The sequence below is a fragment of the Conger conger genome, chromosome 3 (assembly GCF_963514075.1).
Source record: "Conger conger chromosome 3, fConCon1.1, whole genome shotgun sequence".
Lineage (NCBI taxonomy): Eukaryota > Metazoa > Chordata > Actinopteri > Anguilliformes > Congridae > Conger > Conger conger.
In genome coordinates this window covers 64704297-64731775 of record NC_083762.1, presented here as the reverse complement: position 1 = coordinate 64731775, position 27479 = coordinate 64704297, and the positions used below count along the sequence as shown (strand labels likewise).

The window sequence follows — 27479 nt, the reverse complement described above, 5'->3', positions numbered from 1 at the left end:
CACGTGCATACCATTCATGCTGGACTGAAGCGCATACTGAAAGCTCTCCCCACCCCATGAAGTCCATTTTGTTCTCGTTCAAGATTCCTGCTGTTGGTGTTTCAGGCCACACCAGTTTGATGCTAATCCGTGTGGAGGCAGAGCTCCTGCTGAGAGCAGTTTGCTTTCAGCATCAATTTAGCCCAGTGGGGAGGGACAAGGTGCCTTCGTGACACAAGTTGTTTGCCGACAGTGTCTCCATCTTTACATTCGTGCTTATACATCATACCCCTTATCTAGACATAGTCACTGTACACTGATTAACCTTCCAGAATATAGACATTAGAGGCAGCACAACCAGCAGTTTTTGTTGAGTTTAATTTTTGTTAGGGTAATTAGCACAGTGCAATTGGCAGGTATGGCATCAACACAACAGTAAATGAAGCACTGCAAATTCTGTGGTCTATTGTAGAAATAAATTAAATGGCTTTATGCTGAAAACCCATTTTACATTTTCCTGGATATTTTGTATTACTATGCTCTATCAGGTAGATTGTTTTCATATGTGAATGTACCACAAAATTATGTATTATTCTGAAACAAAATATATATACAAATGAAATTAATTTGGAGCCATTGGTCCTCTACCCTTAATGAAGGAAAGATAGCAAATAATTGCATATTGGTGAGTCCGAAATACTTTTTAATGTGTGTTTCATTCAAGGTGTATTTAAGGTGTATAGGTATGAGCAATGCATGTGAAAAAAGCTGTTTGTGTATGTTTTGTGTGCCTCTGTCCCTGTAATGAAAGGCTGGTAAGAGCTAGGTCCTCTTTACTTGGCCCAAAGCACCTTATTAAGGCTATACAATTATGCTTGAACGCACATGTTTCTAGGGCTTGGTTTTCCTTTAACTTACGCAGCAATATAGTTTTGATTCTGAGTATCACCGATACTCCAGACTTTGAAACTGATGAATAAAAACTGCAGGAATTGGCAAATACTATCGAGAAGATGCATAAAAACTGGCTCAAACAGTAGGCAGGAATTAAATGTGTATTTTAGTCTTGGTGGGGAAAAAACATCCAGTTTAAGTGATTATATAACCTTTATCAGTGGCCCACGGGGCTTCAAAATAGACATTTTACGGCGCTGTCTGTCAGACCCACATAATAAATGTGAAATTAATCTACAGGCATCCATAGCATGACAGCAAGAAAAATGTAAGTACATTGTTTTTCTTTACAATTACAACTTACAATTACAATTTACAACAATAATAACACATTCACACAATATTAAAATTGAATGATGATTATGTTACAAGCTTTGGAAGGAATGGAATGTTGTACTTGTATGTTTTTACTGATTGACAGAAATCTTTAGTGACAGGTGACATATAGCTATGTAATTATCACAAATTATGTTTCAATGCCTTTGTGTTTGCAGCTGTCATTTCTGATTTCATGTTGGTCTCAGGTTGAAGTTCAGATGAAAGTAGGTTCCCAAATGAATCCCTAGTTTCAGCTGAGTGCACTCTCTTGAAGATAAATGGTAATTCATTGAAGACTATGTAGATGTTGTGTTCATTATTGATCATTGATTGTTGATCATTATTATATAGTAGAACCCCAGAAATATGACACTCCCTGTTAAGTATTGACTGGCTTGAGCTTACCCAATTACATGTCCAGTATCAACTGACAGCAAAAGCTAGAGAAATTAGTAAAAGAAAATTAGCTAAAGAAAACAAGGTTGGAAAACTGTATTGGAGATAAGCTACAGTAGTTGATTGTTGTTGACTGTTCCCTGAATGTAGCCACTCTTGGCTGTCTCTTCCACTTCTGTTAGAGATAAATAAACAACCTGCAGAGTGAGGTGCTAACATCAGAGATCACAGTGCTTTAAAAGAGCTCATTTGCATAAGCAGCACCCTGAGACCCAGTGAAACAGTACGCTATTTCATAACCCTGCACACAAACTGCCTGGGAGCAGTCTTCCCTTAGCGCAGTCCTATTACCACCAGAAATAAAAAACATTAAGCTGGATTACACCTTTAGAGCATTGCAGCCATGCTACATTTCCCATCCACCGATCATGTTTTATGGATGACACACAGGAAGCTTTGCCGTTGTGTAATGGCTTCTCGTGCGAGGCAATCTCGCATGCAATTACTGAGCCTCGGAGATGGAGGCCGTATACATGTGTTTAATGGGCTCTGGGTAAGAGATGTCCTGCCGTGTGATTTAAAAGTGGGGCCCTTTCTACACCCTCTTCAGCTTAGTCCTGCCCCCTTGCTCTGGCTCTCCATGGTGCCATGACAGGAATCAGATCTCCCATAATTCTCTCACTGTGTCTTCTTTAAACAAGTTCTATCACTATTGATTGGTCCCGATTTGCCTCCTAAGTAATCCACCTGGGCACTCATTTTGTGAGGGGTAGTAGCTCTTTTGCCCTCTGACTCTCCCTCAGTAAATAACAAATTCAAGTCCTGGCAAACTGTAAAAGTGAATGCTGACCCAGCAAGCATTGCGATACTTAATGCCGTTTCCTGAGTCGTTAAAGCATGGCAGAGCTAGCCACATTCAAATGTAATTTGACTGCAGTGTCATACCTTTTCAAAGGATAATTCTCAGTGTCATTGTAGTGTTGTCTTGTTTGCAAACAAGTGTTGTTCCAGATGATTCCAAATTCTATAGATGAAAGTGGACTGATAATATTTAAATTGTATTATTTGTAATGCAAATGTTGCAGTTCAAAGCCAGTTAGTGGAAGACACATTGAATTTGAAAGATGTATGAACAAGTGTGACCAATGGGCATTGTAGGAATGTCTTGTTGACCAAGACCCAGAACTGTCAATTTTCTAATATTATTGTATTAACATATTATACACATCAAGCTGTTTGACTAAATTGGAACCATAAAATTTTGTGACATTTTCTTTAACAAATGGTGCTTATCTGTTGCCAATGGTACAATAACATATTCTCCATTTTCCATAGCCAATGATAATACACAATCACACTCTGCCTCCGGAGAGGCACAAACCCAGCTTGGGCTTTTGATAAAAATTTGATTTTAATTTATTTGCACTGATGAGCAGTTTAATTAATTTCTGCTAAGGATTTGTCAGAAAATAATTTCTAAAAAAACTATGCTTTCCAACAATATGTCTCAGTATATGTTTCAGGCTCCCAGGATACAGTTCCAGGCTTTGTGGAATCTTGGCTTTGGTGTCATCATCCCTTTGTTATTCTACCCATGATGCAATTTTCTAAAAGGGTCAAGGGGATTCAGCTCAGGGGACCCCATTCTAGACACACTAATTTATAGCGACAGATCTGTTACAATCTGCGACCTGTAGGCTTCTGCCCTCTGACACCCCCACCCCCAACATGCCAATCACACCCCACAACCCTGTGGCTGGTACAGATCACATACTCCACACACTGCCCATTCCTGATGCCTGTTTGTACATGAATGCCGAATGGTTGTGGGCGGCATTGGCTCATATGGTAGGAGCGGTTGTCTGGCAGTTGGAGGGTTGCCGGTTCGATCCCCCCCTTGGTGAAATGAAATAGACACCTACGCCCCTAATGCTCCTGACGAGCTGGTTGGTGCTTTGCATGGCAGCCAATCGCTGTTGGTCTGTGTGTATGAATGGGTGAATGAGAAGTATCAATTGTTCAGCACTTTGGATAAAAGCGCTATATAAATGTTAACCATTTACCATTACCAAGTCGGTTTTTGAAAGGTAGATAAAATACATAGATAAGTTATAAATAAATGTAGTACATTCATCCATTTACCAACTCATATCAAATTTGTGGATATGTGGACATATAATTGAGTGCACTGAATTGACTCTTCTTCTGCCCCTCTGTGATTTCATAGAAGAGCACTATCTAAGTGCAGGGCTCTTTATTAGGCAAATTGGTTCTTACCCTGGGAGCTTTCAAACTGCAGACCTATGATAGAGGGCTCCATAAAGAACTAAAAAGGCTTTAGACAATCCACAGAACCCTTTTTTCTGAGTGTGTGATGACAATAAAGAAAATTTAGCTGCTAGAGTATGTAATATAAGCCCACACTAGCAGAGTGTTATTTTTTCTTCCATCTATCCATCAACCATCCTTTAGAGCTCAACGGTGTTCACTCAATTTAAGGCTGTATTGAGGAGGGACCTCATTCCACCTGTGGGGAGACTTCAAATGCCCTGTTTCAGTTAAGCAGCTAACGGCAATGTTTCAGTCATTAAATGGCGGCTGATTTTAAGGCGAAAATAAAAAGCAGTAGACTGCAGCTCTCCTGGGTAACAGACCCCTACTCCATGGTGAGGGTGTTGGCACCGGGGGGGTTGTTCCCCACTGGCCCCACTCCCATTCGTCTCTGACAGGTGATTCAACCCAAATGATTCATTCCTTTGCTCTAACTCACCCCCAGCCATGCAGCAGACAAATTAAAGCGATCTTTGGTTCCCTTTTCTCATTTGCTCCTCCGTTCTAGCCGTACATCCCTATTGGCAGGCTATCAGTTATTCCAGTCTCAGAGCATTGCGAAAGCCAGCATTTAATTATCGCACCGAAATAAGCTTTTCATTAAGACAAAGTGCTGTTCTTTAAAAAACTAGCAAACATCTCCCATCTCCTGTGGGCATACCCGCATCTCGGAAAACACCTACAACATATTAAAAATAGCATTTAAAAAATAATTAAGGCAGAGGAGCAAAGTAATGTATATTCACTTTTGCTTCTTACACTCACAGTCAAGGAGCTAGGGAATCCAGAGTTATAGTGGATTCTACTTTTTCAACATGATTTCCTAAAATAGCTAGAGGATTTGATGCATTCAGAATTCTGCTGTTTGTTTTTTGTTTGTTTGTACTCTTTTAAAGTGTGGCATGTAACACTTCCTATTGTAGTGTCAAGATTACAATTGGTTTAGATAACAAATGACCTCTCACATTGCAGTACTGTAAGTACATTGCACAGTGTGAATTTTGAATCAAAGAAGGGCCTTCAGGTGAGCAGTGCTGCAGAGTATGACGGGAAAACTTCTTAAATATTGTATGTAGGCATCCTTGAAAGATTGTCAGCTGAAAGGTTCTAACTGACAATTTTGACAAAAATTTGTGTCATAAATATGTTGTTTATCGGGCCCTGAATACATATTCAAAAATACTGTTTAAAAATAGGGCGGCACGGATGGTGCAGTGGGTAGCACTGCCGTCTCACAGCAAGGAGGTCCTGGGTTCGAATCCCTGTCGTCCGGGGCCTCTCTGTGTGGAGTTTGCATGTTCTCCCCGTGTCTGCGTGGGTTTCCTCCGGGTACTCCGGTTTCCTCCCACAGTCCAAAGACATGCAGGTTAGGCTGATTGGAGAGTCTAAATTGCCCGTAGGTATGAGTGTGTGAGTGAATGGTGTGTGTGCCCTGTGATGGACTGGCGACCCGTCCAGGGTGTATTCCTGCCTTTCGCCCAATGTATGCTGGGATAGGCTCCAGCCCCCCTGCAACCCTGTTCAGGATAAGCGGGTTCAGATAATGGATGGATGGATGGATGTTTAAAAATATGAACAAAATGTTCCATTTAAAAGTCATATCTGCAAAGTCGAGCCCATTGTCTTAGGAATTTTTGAAGCTCAATATCTCAAAACTTCTCAGAACGCAGATATAACCTTCTAATTCTCAGCTCATGAAATGTGAATGATAATAAGGAAAATAAAATAGACGTAGCTGAGAGAAGCAGTGTTATGAAACACAATGCAAAATGAAAGGTACTCAAACAGAACCAAATATTACAAATCAGATTTGCGAAAATTCTGGGTACGAATAATAAACAGTAATGAAAGGCTAACCTTGTATTTGTTTAGGAAATCAGTACCCTCTTGTTGATTCTGTCCTTCTTCCACAATCAAAAGAATAAATTGGAATTGCATAGACAGATATAATATGTCTGTCCTCAATTGTACTAAAATGCTTTATTTTCCTTGAACAGGCATTTCTCAGTAGTCTGTAGTTTGCCAGCAGCAAAACCATCCTATAACCTTTTGATACTGAACTGCTGAAGCTGAAAAATTAAGTGAATGTAATTATTGATATTTATCTAAACACAAAATGTACCATATTACAGCCACAATATCCAATAAGGGAGGGAGGGATTATACATACACTCAGCACCACTTTATTAGGCATTTATTAGACTCATCATTTTGGACTTATTACTCTTCTGCTGCTGTAGCCCATGCACTTCAAGGTTTGACATGTTGTGTGTTGCCCTTCATACCACTGTTGTAATGCATGGTTATTTGAATTACTCACCTTCCTGTCAGCTTGTACCAGTTGGTGAAGACCTTGATTTACCCCTAAGAGAAGGTTGGATATTATTGGCTGTGATTGCGGAACAAATTGGATACATCAGCTATATTTTACTCTGGAATACTGGGTGGCAGTTGGAAGCAACAAGAGAAGGGGTGTACTTGGTTGGCATTTATATAGCGCCTTTATCCAAAGCGCTGTACAATTGATGCTTCTCATTCACACACTCACACACTCACACACTCACACACTCACACACCGACGGCGATTGGCTGCCATGCAGCAAGGCGCCGACCAGCTCATCAGGAGCATTTGGGGGTAAGGCGTCTTGCTCAGGGACACTTCGACACAGCCCGGGCGGGGGATCGAACCGGCAACCCTCCGACTGCCAGACAACCGCTCTTACTGCCTGAGCCATGTCGCCCCATGATGTTAGCACACATGCAAAAAATGTAATGACCACTGAAACACCATTCCAATTATGGCTTTCTGCCAAGACAAAGAGGCTGAAAGGATGATTATGTTCTGTTGAACATGGAACATGTGGCAACCCTATGTGTCGCCAATGTGGAAGCTACAGTAAGTCTCTGCAGAGCCACTATCATAGAGTACACCAGACAGAGAATGTGTTTGACACTGAAAATCTGACAGCCCTCCCAGCAGTCTTCACCTCTGCCACTGGGATGCGGTGTGGCAGGGATCCAGCCTGCGCCTGGTCAGGGTTAACAGAGGTCCCTCCTTCACCACCTCCGAGAGAGGAAGGGTGCAGGCTGGCTTCAGAGGTGTGGGAACTGCAGGGTGCTTTCAAAGGAGAGGTCAAACAATTGGGCCAACGGGGAGCCAATCAAACTCAGCGCGAGCGGGAGAAAAGTCAATGCAGTCGAACCCAGTTGGCTTTGCTTGATCGATAAAATTGAGTCGATACAGAAGATTGGCCGTATGTAACTGGGAGCACTGAAAAATACACCATGGCTGCAGGGGGATGGGGGTGCGCGAAGGGGTGAATGCGGCAAAAAAGTTTCAAAGGTTCAAAGACTGTGCTGGTTCATTAAAATTAGATTGCATAACCTACACATACGCAGCTCAATGTTTAGCTTTATTATTCAACAGTACAACAACAGAACCCCATCTCAGATAAGAAGGCTTCCCTGTGGGAAAAAACTGCTCAAGCTGGTAGCTGCTTGACCAGTCAGACCAGCTCCATACTCAACATTGTTTCACCAGCTCAAGCTACGTTTTGAAACAGCTGGTAGCTGGTATTTCAAGCTGGACATAGCTGGATTTAACACCAGGGTTCTACTCACCGGCTTGTGAGTCCATTTGTTTTTTCTTACACTGCGAGGCTGTGGACAATGAGGAAAAGGTACTGTGTGTATGTGAATGTGCCATTTGCCACCGGTGTCATTTCTTTATTCTTATGAATCATTCAAATGCAAATGCAATGCTTTATGAAGAATGACTTAACACATTATGTAAAATGCTATTCTCAAGCGTGACATAACACAAGAAGTCACTTAACTTTTGGCCAACCCTAAAATACCTGCACACTGTAAATACACAAACAGAGGAGACACTGAGGGTTGAAATCTGGTTGTTTCTTTCAAATTACTTTTCAGGCTCAGGATTAGGCACACGGACATATCTTCCTGAGTGGTGCATGCACCTGTCTTGTTTAGACCCCAGAATTTTCAGAGGTAAGAAAAATATGAACTTAACTTCCAGCTATTTCTCCACCTTCTTGGGCTGGTTTGGCCTCTCATTTGGAGTTAGAGCTCTGAGTCATGAGTCATTTCATACTCACGTCACGTCTTAATTCATCCTGAGAGCAGGGACACAAAAATACATTCCACAAACTAAAACTTAATTAATCTCAAACATTGGCAGAAGTGTTTCTCTTCATTTATTTGAATACATTAAATTACCTTTTTGTCTTTGCCACAATCAACACTGCTTGTATTTAATCTCTTTGTGACTTGAAAGCACAACTGGTCCTAGAGCTATACTTTTCAAACTGGGGGATGGGGTTGTTTTTACAACTTTACAGTTCAGTGCCTGAACAACAGTTAAAACACCTCATCAGCGATGTCCACCTCATTTTAACTTTTATCTCCGTTTTGGATGCAGTTCCAAAAGAATGACTCCATTACCATGGCAGTCTAACAGCATGAGTGAGGCTAACAGTGTGTGTAGAGCACAGCACACTCATTTGCACGTACCATCATTCCTGCAGCATTTTCCTTCATGCTGGGGAGTGTAAGGCATCTATGACTGCAAAACTGCTTGTACAGCACCCCATCCATACCTCAGGCAGAGAAATCATTGCCCGCAACCCTGTGCATAAGTTTCCCAATGTATGCAAGGTGGTGGATTTACTTAAGGACACTCTGAAGACCTCTGTATGGTAGTGCAGCTCTTACTGGATGTGAAGATTGCAAATTGGCTTTTTCCCATCTTGCAACAATTTCTGTTCTCCACATGAAGTGTGGAGTCAAAATTGGCAGTACAACGTTTATTTTTAGAGCTTGTTTCTTTGAAAGGTGCAGGACACCTTGTATGGTGCAGTATGTTGTGTGGTATGTTTGATAATGGTAAGGGGCTTTGGCGCACCCCGTTAGCATCTTTAGCATGCGCCAGCCACATAGCCACATAGTTATGGTGTCCCAGTGTTTTAAACACAGGTCTAGTTCCAACCTTCCTGCTTTCCCCAAACTGAAAAAAAGATCTCAATGACAGATTTGCATCAGCAGGGAGGAGGAGAGACACAAATGTATACGCCCACAAATGCGTAGCCTTTGTCTAGTTCCAAAGGGGATTATCCCTGAAAGTGATTTTTCCACAGCATGGAAAATTGCATTCCCTCCGGCTTCAGAGAAGAGGATTCCATGAACTAAGATCAAACGCACTACTGTAGCGCATGGGCCCTGTCTCTCTGCATGATCCAATTTCTCTGTAGCCTGACTCTCCAGTGCATTGCTTTCACTTTGCTAATGAGTAAAAATACAATTTCTTTATGTATATTTATTTTTAAACATCAAAGTCATACATACACGCACCGACAGACATACTCCATATATACATTCCATCGTGGAGAAGATCGAGTGTCCACTTCTTCCCTGGCATATATACAGTGGATACATATGCAGTAGAGAACACATGGCATTAACCCCATCTTTTGGCAGCTGTTTCCCTGGCTTTGCGCACTCCCTAGAAATACGAGCTAAACAGTTGACTCACGCCGGATCCGTTCCACTGTGCTGAAAGATGGAGCTTCTGCTTAACTCCCGTCCTCAAATAGAATAGGGTGCAATACAGATGGCCAAAAAAGGCTTTCATAGGATCAAAAGGAAATGGAACATATTGCAGAATTACATAATTGTATTCATTTCAGATTCATTTAAGATCTGTAGTATTTATAGTCTAGTTCTATGGTCGTAATGCAACTGAAATGGGTATCACAGAAAAGTGTAATAAATGGGAGAATGAGCCTTCAGGATATCTGGGTCCATTTCAGAAGTAATATGCAGTCCATAAATAGCCTGCCTATCCAACAAAAAGCGTTTAAATCACATGCGTTCCCGTGAAGCAGAGCAAATGATATTGATACATTGTAGTATTCATAAGTATACTGCCATATACCGTACACAGACTTATCTTGATATTCACATTATGGTCAGGATAATGACTGTGAAAACTTGATTGTATATTTATGGTACTGATCATATTCAGGCACTATATACCATCCCGCCCAGTGCCAGGACATTAAAACCAGTGTTCTGCTTCAGAAATCTCTTTAGATGGGTAATAACTTTGCATCCATATGCAGTTGCAAAATATGAATTCAGAACATTTAGTCAGTGTTAGTAAAGAGACCCTTTCTGTTTTGATTGATTGATCAATACCTCCAAATCTGTTGCATTGGATATTCAATTAAAATATTTTAGCATTAGTGTAATTGCCCATAGGAACAAATTTATGACAGCATGCATCATGTCATGCAAGATACATTGGGTTGTTAAATTCAGGTAGATATTCAAAAAAGAAGAAAAAAAGAGGTCTGTGGAACATTTTCAGTTAGACTTTCTTTGCACGCATCAAATCAATACTTACAAGGATAGTTCATAATCTCTGAATAAATCTACATACCAAACATCACGCACACGGTTAGCTTCTCGCTTAAGACCACATTAGGCACCATTTATTAATTAACAAAGACAAATCTTCTTTGATGCCTTGTGTACAGATTATACTTTTAATAAATAACTGTCTATGTTTGTCTGCCCAGGAGCCATGGTAAATGGTTCTTGTTTTTGGTTTTAGTAGTATATACGTAATCTGTGTGTGTGTGTGTGTGTGTGTGTGTGTGTGTGTGTGTGTTTCTCATCCAGGCCATCACATGGCACGGTGGCTGTACCGTTACCCTCTATCATTGGACTATGCCCTCCCGATAAACAATAATATTAATAATATTAACATCCAAATTTTAGAAGACTTGTGTCCTTATGAATTATGAATACTGAATTCTACTTTTCCATAATTGTTGAAACAATTATCTTAAACCAACAGGCAGACATCCATGTTCTACTGCACTTTTTAAGCTCTGCTGCAGCTCAAAGAATTGCTTCTCAGATAATCACCGTTCTGTGCAAAGAATTTCAGCTCACCATCCCAGCTATCACCTGTTGTTGGGCCTGCTCTGTGTTGTGGGACGAATCTGGCATTTCTCCTGTTAGCAGGGCAGACGTATCGCGCTCCCTATTCGATAGGTTAGTGCATGCTTCCACTTAAAGCACATCCATTCAGGGGCAAACCAAAACAACTGTATTTCACATCATAAATATTTCATATAAATATGTGAGTTTCCAGACTGAAATTTGACTTTCAATTCTATTTTATTTGTATAGTGCTTTGTACATTTATGGAAATGTATTATTCTCCTGTTTCCCACTGACCCGTCTGCTGTATTTTCTTGAAGAAAGAGGTTGTCCTTAAAAATACATTTAAATTCTCCTTAATGTGATTGCGGGCAGCTGACCAAAGTCGATGGAATGCAAACGAGGGCAGGTGATTCATTAGCGCACCCCAGTCACATACACTGTCTGCCCGTCACCCTCCATGAAACCGCTGATAGACTTCCCCTCCACAATGCTGACAAGAGGAGGGAGAGAGATATCACTGCAGGAGTCAGTTAGAGGGAACGACATAGCAGGCGCGGGACTCGCTAAGTAACTACCCCAAAATCTTTATCTAGGACAAATGAGCCCCTCATTTCAACATGGAGCCCTCTGTTATCTCAAAAGGACACATTGATTTTCAATTTCCTTGCTTGCATTCCAAAGTGTTTATGCGTAAAATAAACTCAGTGAGCACTATATTAGGTCTTTATTAGATTTATTTTTTAGACGTATTGAGTCTTCTGCTGCTGTAGCCTATCCACTTAGAGGTTTCTTGCGTTGTGTGTTCAGAGATGCTCTTCTGCATACCACTGTTGTAATGCGTGGTTATTTGCATTACTTCCTGTCATCTTTGACAGGCTGGCCCTTCTCCTCTGACCTCAATGTGTTTCTGTCTGCAGAACTGCTGCTCGCTGGATGATTGTTTTTCGCACCATTCTCTGCAAACTCTAGTGTTCCTAATAAAGTGCTCAGTGAGTGTATTTCAGTTCTGTTATTTGCAGATGTGAATGTCTTGCAGGCAGCACTTTCAGATCAAAGACACTCTGGGGTTTTTTTCCACCTGATTCCTATTGAGATGAACTCTTAAATAGGTTATTAAAGCTGCCCTGTATGTGATCTTTATTTTTCCTTTTTATTTTTTAACCCCAATAAATATACCTTCGTTTGTTTGCTTTCCTGTCTAACACAGCTTCTGCAAAGACCTGTGAACCTTCTAATACGTTCCAGAAGCTTTTCATCTTTTCAAGTGCTTTATCACAAATCTCTAGAAAAGCGCTCCCACCACGAGCAAGACTATTGGTTTTAAGTCCGATGTGGACTCAGGGAATGTGGGCAAGAGGATTAGATCTCAGACAGGTACAGTACATTGAGAACTGTTATCTATATGCACCAAGTTAAACTCACTCAGTTTATACTGCCACTTATATGGTGCTTTATGGAACCTTTTGTATCGATCTGTGACTCTATGACTTTATGACTTAATATTACCCCCCCCCCCCATCATCTCCACCCCCCAAACACCAAGGGGGCCGTATTGGGGAAGGGTAGAAGATAAAGTGAGTGTTCACACTTTAAGCTGCGCGATAAAGAACTCTGACATGTCTGGAATTGTATTCCAAAGGGCATTCTTCCTTTCAGATGTAATTTCATCATTTGGGTTGCCTGAATTTTTGTTAATTCTTTAATCTTTCTAAAAAAACATAATATAAATACATTTTAATTTTTTTAAATTCATTCATTATGTTTCGGAGGGAGTGCAGCGATTGTAGAAGTCAGTCTATTTTATTCCTCCTAGACTAAATTGGTCATGCATGTATAAACACAAGTTTCAATTATAAAAGCCTGTCATTCTGAATGTTTCTATGATAGTGCACAGAGCACCTGTATCTGGGCACCATCTGCACCTATAACTTGTCTATGCTGTATTGTGTAGTAATTGTAAAATAATGGCTGTGTCATAGTCTATTGTTAGCTCATATAAATTAGTATCTGCTCAGATCAGTTCTTTAGGTGTTGATTTATATCTACAGGCAGGGAGTGCACTCCAACATTTTCCCACCATGGAAACTCCAGATTCCGCCAGTCATATAATGCCAATACCACATGTCTTGCGATGAGCTAGAATGAGAAAGAGGTGACAATGAGCTTGTGACCAGAATGTGGGATATCCTTTGGCACTCACCTCAGTACATCTACAACTCTTGATAACGATAAAAATGAAGGGTGACCATGAGTTAGCGTTCATATGGCGATATAGCACTAATGTAGCATGCACAGTTTATGGGAAGGGAAAATGTTCAGGGCACATTGGATGAGTACATTGTGAATGAGTTCTGCATCCTCTGCAACTTTCTTCTGCACCTAAAAAGGGTTATAGCGCATTACTTAAGGCTGTCCATCTCCCGTATGACCACAAGGGAGTAATACACCTTCCATCGCATTCTGTATGTCCTGGAAGAGTCTTGTTAAAAGCGCTGCTCAGAACATCAACATAGACCAAAATATAACAAAGAAGAATTGCTTCCCCTTCCTATATTGACATGGGACTGAATCATTTATAAGACCCGAAGAGGTTTGACTGAATATTGATCTTACGGGTGTGATATGCTTTCTTAATCTCATCAGTACTTTGTGTTGTAGATACTCTAGACTCAATTACAACTCACTTCCAAGAGAGATTTTATACCTCAGTGTGATATATCAAGAAAGACAAGAGCTGGTTAAATGCTCAAGTACAAATATCTTGTTTGAATTCTTCAACTCTGTAGATTGCAGTCAAATCTGAAAACACCCCTTCAGATCCATAAAATCTGTACAAGAAGACTAATTTTGTTCTGAATCTTGGTGAAAATGGTTGGTTGGTTATTTTAAAAATTGCAAGCAATTTCCATATATTTTGTTTATTACCTAAACAGTTGAAGTAATTCAAATAATAATTTGAGCCAGGCTTGGTGGAGACCCTGCTGCCTTACCCTGAGAATGGAACCAAAAGACAATTGCTTCAGTAAATTTCCGTAAATTGAGAACTGCTTCAGTAAACTTCAATCAATTCCCAGACAATATAAACGTCTGGAGTGTGAGAAGTGAGTGCAGCTCAGAATCAGCTCAGATAAGGGAATCTGCGCTAAGGAAACTAAACGACCGCACAGAATTATCTGTTCAGTAGCAGCAGATTTTGGGTCGCTGCCACATTAATCTAGCACATTTTCTTACTCTTTGTTTTTATAATTTATCTGTTGGCAAGACAACATAGAGTCACACCATATTTGAGGATCCATTTATTTGCCATATTTATTCCATCCATACATTCATCCATTTTCTGAAGCGGTTATTCTTGGGGAAGGGAGGTACGGAGGAAGGGTTTTGATGGAAATCCTGGAACCCATCCCAGCATGCAATGGGCAGGAATACACCCAAGTCATCCATGGCTGGTCCCAAACACCATCTAGCCATACAGTCATGCCAACAGTCCAGGTGATTTTGTGCCCACTGTATGTTTTCAGACTGTGAAGGAGAACTGGAGTTCCTGGTGAATACCCAAACGGACAAGGGGAGCACAAGCAAACTCAACACAGAAAGGGCCTTGGTCGGGATTCAAAGTTGGGACCTCCTTACTGTGAGACCTGTGAGTTGTGCTGTTCACTTCACTACTATGCCACCTGCTCCATCGCTACCACTTTGTCATTAGTTCAGTTCCTTGACAATAAAACTTTCTTGCCATGGATTTGACATAGATTTATTTCCTCAAATTTCATGGTAAATTATTTTTCTGTTTTAAAAATAATGAATATGCTGATACATGTTACTTACTGGCTGTGTGCCTGCATGTGTGTTTATATGACTTTGTGTTTGTGTGTGTGTGGTAGATTTATACACTCACTGTGCACTTTAAGTGAGTCACATCTAAGTGACTTTGACTATGGAATGATTGTTGATGCCAGAGAAGGTGCTTTGAATATCTCAGAAACTGCTAATCTCCTGGGATTTTGTTGCACAACGGTCTCTAGAGTTTGCATAGAATGGTGCGAAAAACAATAAACATCCAGTGCGAAGCAGTTCTGCGGGCAGAAATGTGTTGTTAATGAGAGAAGTCAGAGGAGAAGGGCCAGATTGGTCGAAGCTGACAGGAAGGTGACAATAAACCAGACATTACAACAGTGGTATGCAGAAGTGTGGTATACGCACAACGCGTCAAACCTCTTAAGTGGATAGGCTACAGCAGCAGAAGACTAATAAGTCTAAAAAATAAGTCTAATAAATACCTAATAAAGTGCTCGCTGAGTGTATAACCAGTATAGTATGAATATTCTGTGTAGGGGCTCATATAAGGATGTATGTTTTTGATATAACTTAAAATATTTACTTACTTTTTCCTTTATTTCTGAGAGTATAGGTGTACCTAATCAAGTGGCCATTGAGCGTATATATACAGTATGGTGTGTAATGTATGCTTTATACACAGTAGGCATTGGGAACTCATAAAATCATGTGTATCTTCTTCAACATCAAACCATTTTCAATTTTTTGTCTTTTTTGATGGAGGTCCCTTAATTTGCAAAGCTAGATACTGCCCAGATATATTTGTGAGACTGAGATTGCATTTCTCCATTTCTAATTGGTTTCTGCAACCCTTCTTGCTATTTTCAGGCTCATCTGTAAGATGTATGAACATTGTGTAGCTTACTGAGAAGTACGGGTGTATTGTTGGTCTGTTCTATTTAGAGATGGTAAATTGGCAGTGATTAGTTGTGAGGAGGAGTAGATGCTTGACAGTAATGTTTCTCAAAGAGAATGGATCTAAATCCATCACTATGCAATCCACCATGTCTTCCAGAAGAGGCCATCATGTTCCAACTTCCAACTAGGGATAATGTACGCAGCAGTGTTAAATAAACTGGCATGGAGTACATTTCAGTGCAGTATGTTAGAGCAGCAGGGTTTCTGTTTACTATTTTTATTAAGTTCTGAAAATCAGAGCAGTTTGTTGGTGCATCAACACAATCTTGTTTGTGGAGTTTTCTCCAGAAATGGGTTTGTTGTCTTGTGTAATTATAGATTCCTGCTGTGTGCCTGCATTGGATTTTAGCTCCCCCCATATAAAACACATTCCCCTGGGTTGGTAACAGTACAGTGTGGAAAAAAACATTAGTGTATTAATATACACTAATTGAGCACTTTATTAGGTAGACCTGTACAACTTGTTCATGCAAATATCTTACCAACTAAACTAAATGCATAAAAGCATGCAGAGGTTTGGTTGTTTTCAGACCAAATGTCAGAATGGAGAAGAAATGTGATCTATGTGACTTTTACTGGGGAATGTGGGTGCCAGACAAGGTGGGTTGAGTATCTCAGTATCTACTGGTCTCCTGGGATTTTCATGCACAACAGTCTCTATAGTATAGCAGAGAATGGTGTAAAAAAAAACATCCAGTGAGCAGCAGTTCTGTGGGAAGAAATGCCTTGTTAATGAGCGACGTCAGAGGAGAATGGCCAGACTGGTCGAAGTTAACAGGAAGGTGACAGTATTCTCATTTTATGTTAAATCCGATGTTTGCTTAAAGTTTTAAACATAGCTCTACACTTTTTAAACTTAAAATTCCAAATTTCTTGCATGATAGATTTGATATTGCCTGAAGAAAAATATTTATTGCCTGAAGATTTATTGCATTACAATGTCATCACTGTCTTTTATATTTCACCTTATGTCCAGAGCAATATGCTAGTGAAACAAAGCAATTTACAATTCATCCTTTGACAGAGGCTCATAGCCAAAGAGGGCTATTAAAATGCATATGACATCTGGCAAACACCACTAGAGCAAGGTAAAGGCAAAGTTACAATAAAATAAGTGGCATTGTCAAGCTGCATGCCTCAAAATAAAGGGAGAAAAGTATTCATAAAAACGTTTTTCTTTTTTTTAAAGAGAAGCTTGAGTGGGTTTTCAGATGTTGGCTCTTCTATTTACTAGAAGAGATAGACAGGAATTCTTGTCTCAAAGCAGGAGAATGCGAGTCATTCCATTTGAATTATGCTTATGGCTCATAGTGTGAGCAATTACATCACAGATGTCCGCTCCACTAACACGGAAATACTTTTTTTTTACATTACTGTCTGATGCCGATAAGCGCCAACCAGCCAATTGAATCACAGCAACAATTACTCCAAACACATGGAAGTAGAGTTAATTCATTTCCCTAGTTCATCCTGTTCTTTTACACAGCTTGTGCACAAGTCTGAACTGTCATGCTTTTGTAAAATTCTATCAAAATAAATACTTTTTTTTAAAATCACAAGTCAAGTTTGTCTGTTGCAACAGCGCGCTCAAACATCCCTTACAACGATCGAGTATTTCCCTGCCTGTCCATGATCTCCTTCACTTCTCAGAGGGTATTTTTATATTGTTTTGGTTTTTATATTGTTTGAGATTGTCATCCTACTGAAGGTCTGCGAGCATTTCCCCCTGATGTGCGGGCCGCGGACAGTTTAATTTATTTATGTACGACTCTGAATGAATCGGCTGACAGCAGCTGAGAGAAGTGGCGTTCAGCACGACGGCGACGCATGCAGGGTCGTGGTTAAGAAAAACATTGCTGTGAGGTGCTTGCAGTGCGTCGTCACCTTTTCAATCTTTTCATATTTCTATTCTGACATTCCATTTTTGCAGGAACGGCATACAAACAGCCGCACTTAGCGACAGTCACAGAGACTGGTTTTCACGAATTGCTGAACAATAGTGGCTTTATTATTATTGTTACTATTTTATACAAAGTTTGGGTTTCACTCTGTAATCCTCCTTGTCCTGGTTTTGACATATTGCCATTTTGGCTGACAAGATGTTATATTAGCTATGACAAAAAAATAAAAAGGCTAGTTCCCATCCATGTCACAGATCACACTATGGCATCAGGGTGAGGAACTAGGACTGTAATGTGTCAGAAAATGGCCCAACCCTATTACTGGGGATCTACTGTACTGTCCAACAGGCTTTCACTTAATAACCCAAGTAAAGCACACCTCATTCGACAGCTAGAGATATTGTTGAGCTGCTAATTCATAGAATCAGGTGTGCCAAATTGGGTTGGAGTGAAAACCTACAGGCGGTACAGTAGATCTCCAGGAACACCGCTGGCCAGCCCTGCTCTAATATCTCATTTGAACAAAACATCAGCTGTGTTTTGAACACAGCGAGGATTGACACCTTTGCGTTAGTTTCAAAAATAAATCTGTGGCATATCTTTTTCTCCTGGAGCCATGAACAAACTACGAAAGCCTTTCAACAGCAGTACCACACCTGAGATTCAAACGCACCTCAGTTGTTACACCGTGCAGCAAGCGGATATTTCAAAAGGATGTGCAGGTGTTCAGGAAAATATTTATTTCTCATCAGAAAATGATTTGGGAGCACCTGCCGTAATGTGTATTTTGTGCACAAATAACAATGTTTGGTTTCCGTTATCCAAGGTGGATAGGGAAGTGGTTAGACATTTCTGGGCCAGCTGCTGCGGTGCTCTGTGTGGTTGCATAGGTTACGTAGGCGATTCATCTATGTAATGTATCTATATGTGGCTATGCTCTTTAAAAAATAACATTCATATCAGAAGGTTTAGAGGTTTTATGAATCACCATGACAACACAGAATTATAACTACCATTGCTGTGGAAGGTTTGGACAGACAAAGTCAATCATGGCTGACTGTACCCATTTTTAATGAGGTGAAGGTAAAACACAGGGATCATTCAGCATATTCTGTCAGCTCTTGTACATGGTGATGGCTTCCCTGTCAGAATACGCATATCTTTGGGTATGTCATTAATCCGACTATGACTGCAGTGACCGTACTCTGGACTAAATCAACCAGGGTTCCTTGTATTTCGGCTGCATGAGTTCTTAATGACATGGGCGAGGCCCAGAGACAGATGAAATATGCACAGCTTTTCAGCTTTAATCAATTAATGATTTAATGATGACTGATTGGCAGTCAATCAGCATCAATGATGCCAGCGTGGGTACGGTGTGGGCGGTTTGGTGCAATTCAAAACTGACGAGAGAAAAAATGCGCTTCACATGTAAGTTTCTACGTTTGAAATGGTATATTTCCACTCTGCTGAAAATGTGTCATTTACAATGACGAGGTTTCTCGGTTGTGATCTACAGATGACTTCATTCCCGCTCTGCCTTTCCAGTACCTGGAAATAGAAAGGGGCTTTTTATCAAGATGTGACAATTCTGTCAGAAATCTGATGAGTTTTCCTCTGGTTTACGATTTTTCTTCTGCTGTGACAAGAGCAGAAGCTCATTCGTGTGTGGGATCTGATAAAACACAAACATGCATTTCTTCATGTTTCAGAGGGGTATGCTCCTAATGATTTATAAATTAATCCACCTCATTGTAGTTGAGGTTTATGGACTGAAATAAAAGAGGAACCTATCCTGTCCTGCCATTATGTACAGGTTAGTGTGTTAGTTAAAAAGGGATCAGAAATTTAATAATATTGAGTTTGTGCCATATTTCAGCTGTTTCTGTCTTGCTTCTTCCTTTGGTTTGGTGATATTAAAGGGCCAATCGACGTGTCCTATACAGTTAGTTACATAATTCACACTGGAAACGCTTTGTCTCAACAACTAGCATCTTGCCTGTTTCTATGTAATTCCCAATATTCTGTGTTTTGTTTTGTGGTCTTCATGCTTCTGATGAGGAATTCAGGGCACACAATTGCCTTTTCCTGGGTTGTGTTCTAAAATGTAATAAATCAACCTTTAGGTTCTTCTATTTGATTTACATTTTCATCTCAATTTTTGCTCATATTCATTTGATTTATACGATGGTGATAGTGAGTTAGTGAACGTTTCTTTGACGATGGTGCAGTTGGTTTTTAGTAGGCAATTTTAGGCTGCGTGAAGATTTTTTTTCTCAGCAACAGGGACAGTCTCCCGTTTCCATTGCGTTTCAATTAATACTTTTGCAACTACAAATAAATTGTCCATAACTACATTCCTTTGGCAAGTTAGCCATGGTCTAAGCGGGATAATACCTTATGAACGAGTCAGTTATGAGGAAATAATTGCCGTTCAGGGTGATATACGTCAACGGGCCGTAGCACCATCCTGTTGGGCAATTATTTCCTAATAACTGACTTGGTCATAGGGTATTACCCCTTACATAATTATATCTAGGCAATGGCTTGAAAATAATCTTATTCTTTTTTATGACCATTGCATGCAATTTTATTTGTCCATTTGGACAGTGAAATTAATGCAGTGCCTGATGAGATTATTTGCTCCATTGTCCCTTTTGACTCCAACCAGGGAGCAAGTATGAATATATAGATATGGGAACATTAACTTACCAGGAAGTAAAATGAATTAAACTGTAAGTAACATGGGGGAGAAACTGAGGGAAGATTTAAAGGTACAATAGGTCATTTCAGACTTCTAACGGCCAAAAGAGGAATAGCAGCAACAAACTCCTTCAAGCCACAACACTGTTTATCCCTCCGCCTTCTCTGTAAACGCGTTTACGTTGAAACGCCATTGGCTGTGGCAATTAAAACCAATTTTAAACCAATGTGCTTGAATTATTTTTCAGCGATAGAATGTTTTGGTACAGAGTGTCGGGTCGTCGACTGTATATTTTGAAACCCGAATTTAAGGACAATAAACACGGGCAGAGGGTGGGTCTGCATGTCTGTGAGCCTTTTTTCAATGATAGGAAGGGATTTACAATGGTTTTGTAACAATGTTTTAACACGGAAATCTTACCTATTGTACCTTTAAAATCTGATTATCAGGGATTTGAAATACAAGCGAGACGACACTCCATCCTTACACACAGAATTCAGTCTGTCTGCATATCTGCTGGATGCAGTCTCGCCAGTTTTTAAGGGTCATCTTTCTCCGTATTGATCAAAAATTGTTTGTGTAATTTTCCTGGGCTGGTCATTGCATGGAGTAGATGGAAGGTGGACTCAGAGAGGGATTGGAACCCCATGTGGATGGTCCAGTGTGTGACTGCAGGGCCCACTGCATTAACCTGCTACGCACACAGTAGCATAACCTGTGACGCTCATTAAATCTGTGAATCATTCATAAACATTTGTGAAGCAATTTTCGTCAAGAGGTCAATCACAAGTTGGGTGTAATTATGAGTGATGTCGCATTTGAGAATTCAATAAAGTTTGTGTCTTTCATGAAGTATTTAATTTTATTCTTAAATGATTCATAAAATGTGCTGCCATTTGCATAAAGGATATATTCAAAACAATTTTGAGGTACACACAATAAATGAGTCAAGAGCTTTGGGTATAAATTGCATGTTTCTTGATGAATTCGACCAAATACAGCTGCTCTGCAGTGATTGTTGGTTCGTTGAGACTCAAGGGAAGAATTTCACAACAACACCTCACAATCCCCAACAATAAATCAAAAATGCATTTTTGTCTGTTGTTGAGTGGCAGCTTCTTTTCCAGTGCTCATTTTTAATGGATGAATCATGCATCATTTTAGATGTTGTGTTTGAACTGTGGGTTTTCTTTAATTAACTGGAGGCAGAGTAAATAAACGCGATAGTATGAGCTGGAGCGGGATGAGCCCCCTCCACCCCCAGTCGATTATGATTGTGTGCTCACCATCTTTTATTTTCAATCAGTTTCTTTGTGTAACAACAGCTTGGATACAAGCTAATAACAGCCGTGCACCAATGTAGTCATTTTCAGCAAATCAAAGAGAAAACTTATTTTTAACACGGTAGTGTTATCGGCCAGTTGGAGATAAATACGTTTCACAGAAACACAGAAATGCTAATACAACAACATATACCATGTTACAATAATTTTGTTCTGCTTTTGAGGGGCATTTAAATTTTTGCTATTTTTTTTCCTAGGTTTGATATAATGGATGCTGAAATGGATGCATTGTAATACTCTTACTGCATATAACCTGCCTGTCTGGGTGGTTGTTTGATGTCAATGCATTGTTCATGTGAGGTCAGGCCAGATGAAAATCAGCTCTTGGTTTCATTTCAATGACACATTTGTGTGTATCCCAAAGCATTCTGTGACAGAGCACTTGATTCATTGTAGTATTTTGATTGCAAATCAGGTAAGACTGAAAGAAAGCCAGTGCCAACACGTCACTAGCTTTGCAAAAGTACCAAAGCACAGCATGTGTTGGGCGGACATTGGAGCAGGTTAGTCACTTGTCTCGTAATATGGGATTTTGTTTATCATTTTGCTTGACTGTAAATTTCTTGTTATTCATCACTTTTAACTTCACAAATGAAATGGGAAAACAATTTCAGTCCTGACATTGCCAAGGGGTCATATAGCATATCCTAGTGAAGGTAATATAATATCTGGTGTGCATTAATGGAAATGCCATATTGCAATCATTTCCAGTATTATAATGACAAATAGCTTCCCATTAGTTACCCATTTTAGCAAGATGAATACATGTATTTATACGTATTCACGCTGCATGGTGTACTGGCTACAGTAAATGATTGTAATTGATTTTTTTATATAATCCAGAAATATACAGTGGCTTCGGTTCCATATCTATGCTCCCAGAACCTGGGACTCGCTTGTTTATTTTTCTCCATCCCAGAAGAGGAGACTGGCACTGGGGTCAAAAGGGAAAGGGTTTGGGTCTGCAACTACGGTGCCTATTTTCACATTTCTGTTGTTTCTGTCTCTCTCAGTATAATACCACAGCGCATCTTCAGACGTTTAAGAGGTGAGGGCTATCAGAAACATCCTGCAGATTTAGATTCTTGTGTGATCCTGGCTGCCTGTATTCCGTTCAGGTTGTTTATTGTAGTAAAGTGGTTCAAAGCAATTAGGGGGCCTTTATTAAAGGTGGCTTTGTTCTTTATGTGAAATCACTGTAAACCCACAGGGTTAATATAGGATAGACGCCATTTCGTCTGAGATTTTACCAAGATTTCCATAAAGATCCTTTCCTCTGTGACAGATATCCTGGGAAAAGATCAGCCGCATGAGAGATGTGAGCCAAGATCTTCGCTCCATGACAGCACATGGCAGATTTATTAACTGACTCAGCATTAGGCTCAGGTCAAAAGGTTCTGCAGTTTTAGTATGATTCATGCTCTGTAAATGTATGATTCATTTTTCACGTCCTCTACAGAACTGATATTACATTATCATAGGCTTTGAATATGTAAAATACCACAGTGTACTTGTGGCTCAGTGCATTCATAACTGCACAGGGACTCTTGTGTGTGTATGTGTCTATGCGAGTTGGTGCTTGTGATTGTGCTTGTGTGCATAATGTTAATGTTCTTGTTTCTTCATTTTATGAGTTCATATCTATAGACAGTTGGATATCATAAGGTAACCCAAAAAAGAGTGAGTGTCTTCATACACACTCATTCTCAGAGTGAAAAGTGAACAGGTAGCAGAGAACCTATGCAATATCTAGAAACATTCTGCTGACGGACATTTCCATCTAGTGGTTATTATAGGTAATGCACTCATTTACCTTCAGTCTATATGTTTTTGTTTGTATTGTTTTCCCCACTTCACCTGAATGATTAAATCTGACTTTAATCATACCTGGACAACACTTATTAAGTTGACATTCGGTGAAAACAGCCTTCATTAAATCAAGCAAACATACAGCACTGACTGAAGAGATTATATAGAGCACCACCTGTGCTACTGTATCCGTGTAGTCACCCGGGCTAGGAACCCTGCTGTTTAAGCGCGTGTACATGGCCGTGATCTAGTAACGTTAGACTGACTGTGAGACCTTTGATATCAATGCTTCCTGTTAGCAGTTTTTATTCTCGTTTTTGGGAGTGCTTAATTCAAGTTTTGGCTTTGAGACCAAAATCCCAATCTTAAGAAAACGGAGCTGAGCATCTGGTGAATTTAAACAATCTGTGCGGGTCGTTCCATCAGCGTGGTCATGTGATTTTAGCCGGAAGTATCGCTCATCTTCCCTGGCGCTCGCTCGTTCTATTCCGTGTTGTGCAAAGGGCTGGTCGTCATCTGTAATACTGCATGATTGTGGAATGACATGCACATTGTGAATTTTGATTATTATTTGTAAGCAAAATGGAGAAATATTCGAACGAATTTCCTGGACCGGCAGCGGATTTCAGAGGGTAAGATATGTATGGCTCGTACTGAACGGATGGCTAATTCAGCTAACTTAACGTAGCTGTACTATGACAACATGCGAAATTTTGCCTGGGCCTGGTCCTGGTCTTGACTGTAATTTACCCAACGTCTGCCAATACATACCTTATATGTATGAAATGGCTAAAAAGAAATGAGCTAAAATACAAGTAGCTAGCTAGTTAGCCGCAGTCATATTAACTAGTTATCTAGTTAATATGATATAGGTCATATATTTAGCTAGCTAACGCCAACTAGCTTCAGAATGTCGTTAGTTAACGGTAACTACTTAGCTAGCTAACTTATGCGTAATTTATGCATTATTGTATGGCTAGCTAGTATGGCAACAGCTTACGGGCTTTATCAGCATATCGCCCCCTAGCTAAGTAGCTAGTTAATAGAGGCAGTGTATGTTAAATCAGCTATTTCTAGGCTACGGCACTAGGCATTATCTTCACTCATAGGCATGTAGCTTAATTGCTGACAAAAAAAGTAAACATTTTCTTCTTCTTCTTTTTTACTTGCAGTCTTAATAGCTGCAATAATGTCTACATGTTTCTTTTGTTTCAAAGGAACGATGGGTCACTGGTATCAGCACTGAAGACTTTGCTGTTTTTCACAATCATGATGGTCACTCTGCCTATTGGGTTGTACTTCGCGTCAAAAGCATATGTATTTGAAGGTAAAACATCTGAGTTTAAGCACAGCAACGACACAACGTACTCCTTGTATTTATTATACTCTGTGCTAGCCTAAGCTGTATTTATGAATGGTCGTAAAAATGAATACGTTGAATGAAATTCAGGCTTCTGAATATTTTGTTAAAAGTGGCATTTTGCCGTCTGTTTATATATTTTTCATTATTTTACAGACAGGATTACATTTTTATACATGTTGAAATTATTATTAATGTTAATAGTGCATACAGCATTAGAGATTCGTTGAAGGTTTAACCTCCCTAATAAGAAACTTGTCTGGTAGTCTGCATGTGTGATTAGGGTTTGAACTCAGTTTGACCCAAGATACCGAGTTAGAGAAATTGTGCGATTGGTTCCGTGAAATTTGATATAAAGCAGTAGTTGACCATTCATGCAAATACACGTAGCACTTGCCTTGGAATTAGGTTTAGATTTACTTCAGATAATGCATGTTAACCTAGTTAGAGTATACTTGGTACCATAATGTTATGAACAACCTGGTCAGTCGCATCGTACTGTAATGTTATGATTAGGCTAGTAATATCCTAAGGCTATGAGTCTAATTAGTGAGCCTAGGTTACAACTAGCTTTTGCAAGTGTAGGAAGTGTAAGATTCAACACCATCCTGATGCTTTCACATATCTTGACCCTGACCTCACACTCATTCTTGGGTCTGCATTGGTTGAATTGGAGTTGAAACCTATCATGAGACTCTCCGGGACCACGGTTGGCCACTTCAGGTTCTAGTGTTTGAACTGAAAGGTTCTGAAGTTGTGTAATGAAACTGGTTGCGTTTCTCTAATTCCCTAACCACTTCCTCTTCCTGTTCTAGCGTCCATGGGCATGTCCAACAACGACAGCTACTTCTATGCCGCCATTGTGGCGGTGGTTGCAGTGCATGTGGTGCTGGCGCTGTTCGTGTATGTGGCCTGGAATGAAGGATCACGGCAGTCTCATGAAGGAAAGCAAGACTGAGCACGTGTGGGAGAAAGAGAGGGAATGAGGGAGAGAGTAAGTAAGAGAGAGGCATTGTCTATCTATGGAAGCGGGGTTGGCTGTAGTGTGTTTCTAGGTCAGTGTTATGCTTGCCTGAAACTACAGTTCACATCAATAGTGGTACACCTAATGTGACACACAAGTCGCTTCCTCAAGTCACAGCCTCCTGTGTGAGTGTACGTCTGTCTGAATTGAATGCCTGTGTGTGTGTGTGTGTGTGTGTGTGTGTGTGTGTGTGTGTGTGTGTGTGTGTGTGTGTGTGTGTGTGTGTGTGTGTGAGAGAGAGAGAGAGAGAGCATGTGAACTGTGTGCGTGTGCGTGTCTGAATAACTGTGTGTGGGGTGTAGAATACAGACCGCAGCAGTGCTTGCTGGGTAGTTTGCCACAATTGCATACTACAGCAGGGACCCTGCCCAATGCATAAAGGACGCTAAGGCTGGGGACTCACTGATTCGTTTTTAAATGAAATGGAACAAGTTTGTGTGCTGTAACGGACCTTAGGTACCGCAGGGGTGAATGATGAAATGGTGGAAAATGGGGAAAGCTGTCAATAACTAGTTTACTTGGCATCACAGAACTAAAACAGCAGTTCCCATTTAATTAACCGATTCCTGTTTGTTTACCATGTATTTCATTTGTTTGGCTGGAAAAAAGCTCTGTCATGTTTTGATGAAGAATACCTCATGCTGTCCATCACGCATACTTCCCCTGTGAATCCACCACCCCAAACCAGCGACACTGAAAAATAAGGCAAGAGTCCTGCCAGTTCATCTCAACTCTTTAGAGAGTGCAACTTAATCATCTGTGTTCCTGTCTATTCTCAATTTTTTGTTTTGTTTTGTGCAAATGTGTTGTCTGCGCTGCAAAGTAATTTTTTTCATGTTGATTGTAATCAGAAAAACAGTCAGGTTTGCTGGAAAATGTAACAAGGAAATTGTGACTCTCAAGGTTGTATTTAATTTCTTTTGATGTGATGAATAAATGAGGTCGACCTGCAAGAAAACATTGTGTTTCATGTGATAATGTTTTGAATTGAAAAAGGTTTTTCGTTGGCTCTGGGTGTACAGGATGATGAGTTCTGAAGAGGTAATACTTGAATGCTTAGTTGTTCCACAGCTGGCGATATAATGTTTTCTTTGAGTATACGATTCACAGTTCTCCTTAGCATATCATTTTTTTTTACCATGGCATTTTATGAAAAGTTATATAATTGGGGTATATATGAGTAAAATGACTATAGGCTCTGGTGTACAGTAAATGACTGTGATTATAAATGTTAGATCATTATTTAGGCATGCATTGCATTTTTGAAAAAATATTATGTTTTTGTTGATTCCAGTTACGGCACCACTCGACATATGCATTAAAGCTTATCTCTGTTACCTTAGAGCTTATCTCTCTTGTATTACAGTTGAGTTACACTTGACATCACTTATGCAATTGCAGTACCAGATGACTTGTCCAGAATTGTATCCAGTGATTCTGTGGACCATCATATTTTCACTGTCATGAATCGAAACTCGTGGTGGTTACTATTAACGCAACATTGAAAATGGTATGTTCTCCAATATTATGGGTAATAATGCTTATAATGGAGTATAAAACATATTTTATACAATGTCATTTCAACACCAAAACCAAGTAACCAACTAAGATGAACACTAGAGGGCAGTACAGG

At 40.0% G+C, this 27479-nt stretch overlaps 2 protein-coding genes across 3 annotated transcripts in view; one reads left to right on the top strand and one right to left on the bottom strand.

The window, feature by feature from the left end:
• LOC133124962 (trypsin inhibitor ClTI-1-like) overlaps positions 1 to 11822 on the bottom strand; it is a 92195-nt gene extending 80373 nt beyond the window's left edge. The window contains exon 1 of the mRNA XM_061236575.1: positions 11817 to 11822. The gene's annotated coding sequence lies outside the window, so the exon portion shown is untranslated. The remainder of the gene's footprint in view (positions 1 to 11816) is intronic.
• A 12084-nt stretch (positions 11823 to 23906) lies between these two features.
• Positions 23907 to 26804, top strand: vma21 (vacuolar ATPase assembly factor VMA21). 2 transcript variants are annotated; one of them, XM_061235497.1, is made up of 4 exons: positions 23907 to 24094; positions 24680 to 24789; positions 25638 to 25816; positions 26456 to 26804. In XM_061235497.1, exons 1-3 carry the CDS (start codon positions 24045 to 24047, stop codon positions 25778 to 25780), a joined length of 303 nt encoding a protein of 100 aa, XP_061091481.1. In that variant the 5' UTR covers positions 23907 to 24044; the 3' UTR covers positions 25781 to 25816; positions 26456 to 26804. The 2 variants fall into 2 exon arrangements, with proteins under 2 accessions (XP_061091481.1, XP_061091480.1); XM_061235496.1 differs by having other exon boundaries at positions 23908 to 24094; positions 25638 to 26804.
• Positions 26805 to 27479: the final 675 nt, after the last annotated feature.

Bases quoted from the DNA above. Each gene is read 5' to 3' on its own strand.
- vma21 (XM_061235497.1), top strand. From the start codon at position 24,045: ATGGAGAAATATTCGAACGAATTTCCTGGACCGGCAGCGGATTTCAGA. The intron at 24,095-24,679 runs GTAAGATATGTA...TTTGTTTCAAAG, and splicing joins CCGGCAGCGGATTTCAGAGG to GAACGATGGGTCACTGGTAT. The intron at 24,790-25,637 runs GTAAAACATCTG...TTCCTGTTCTAG, and splicing joins AAAAGCATATGTATTTGAAG to CGTCCATGGGCATGTCCAAC.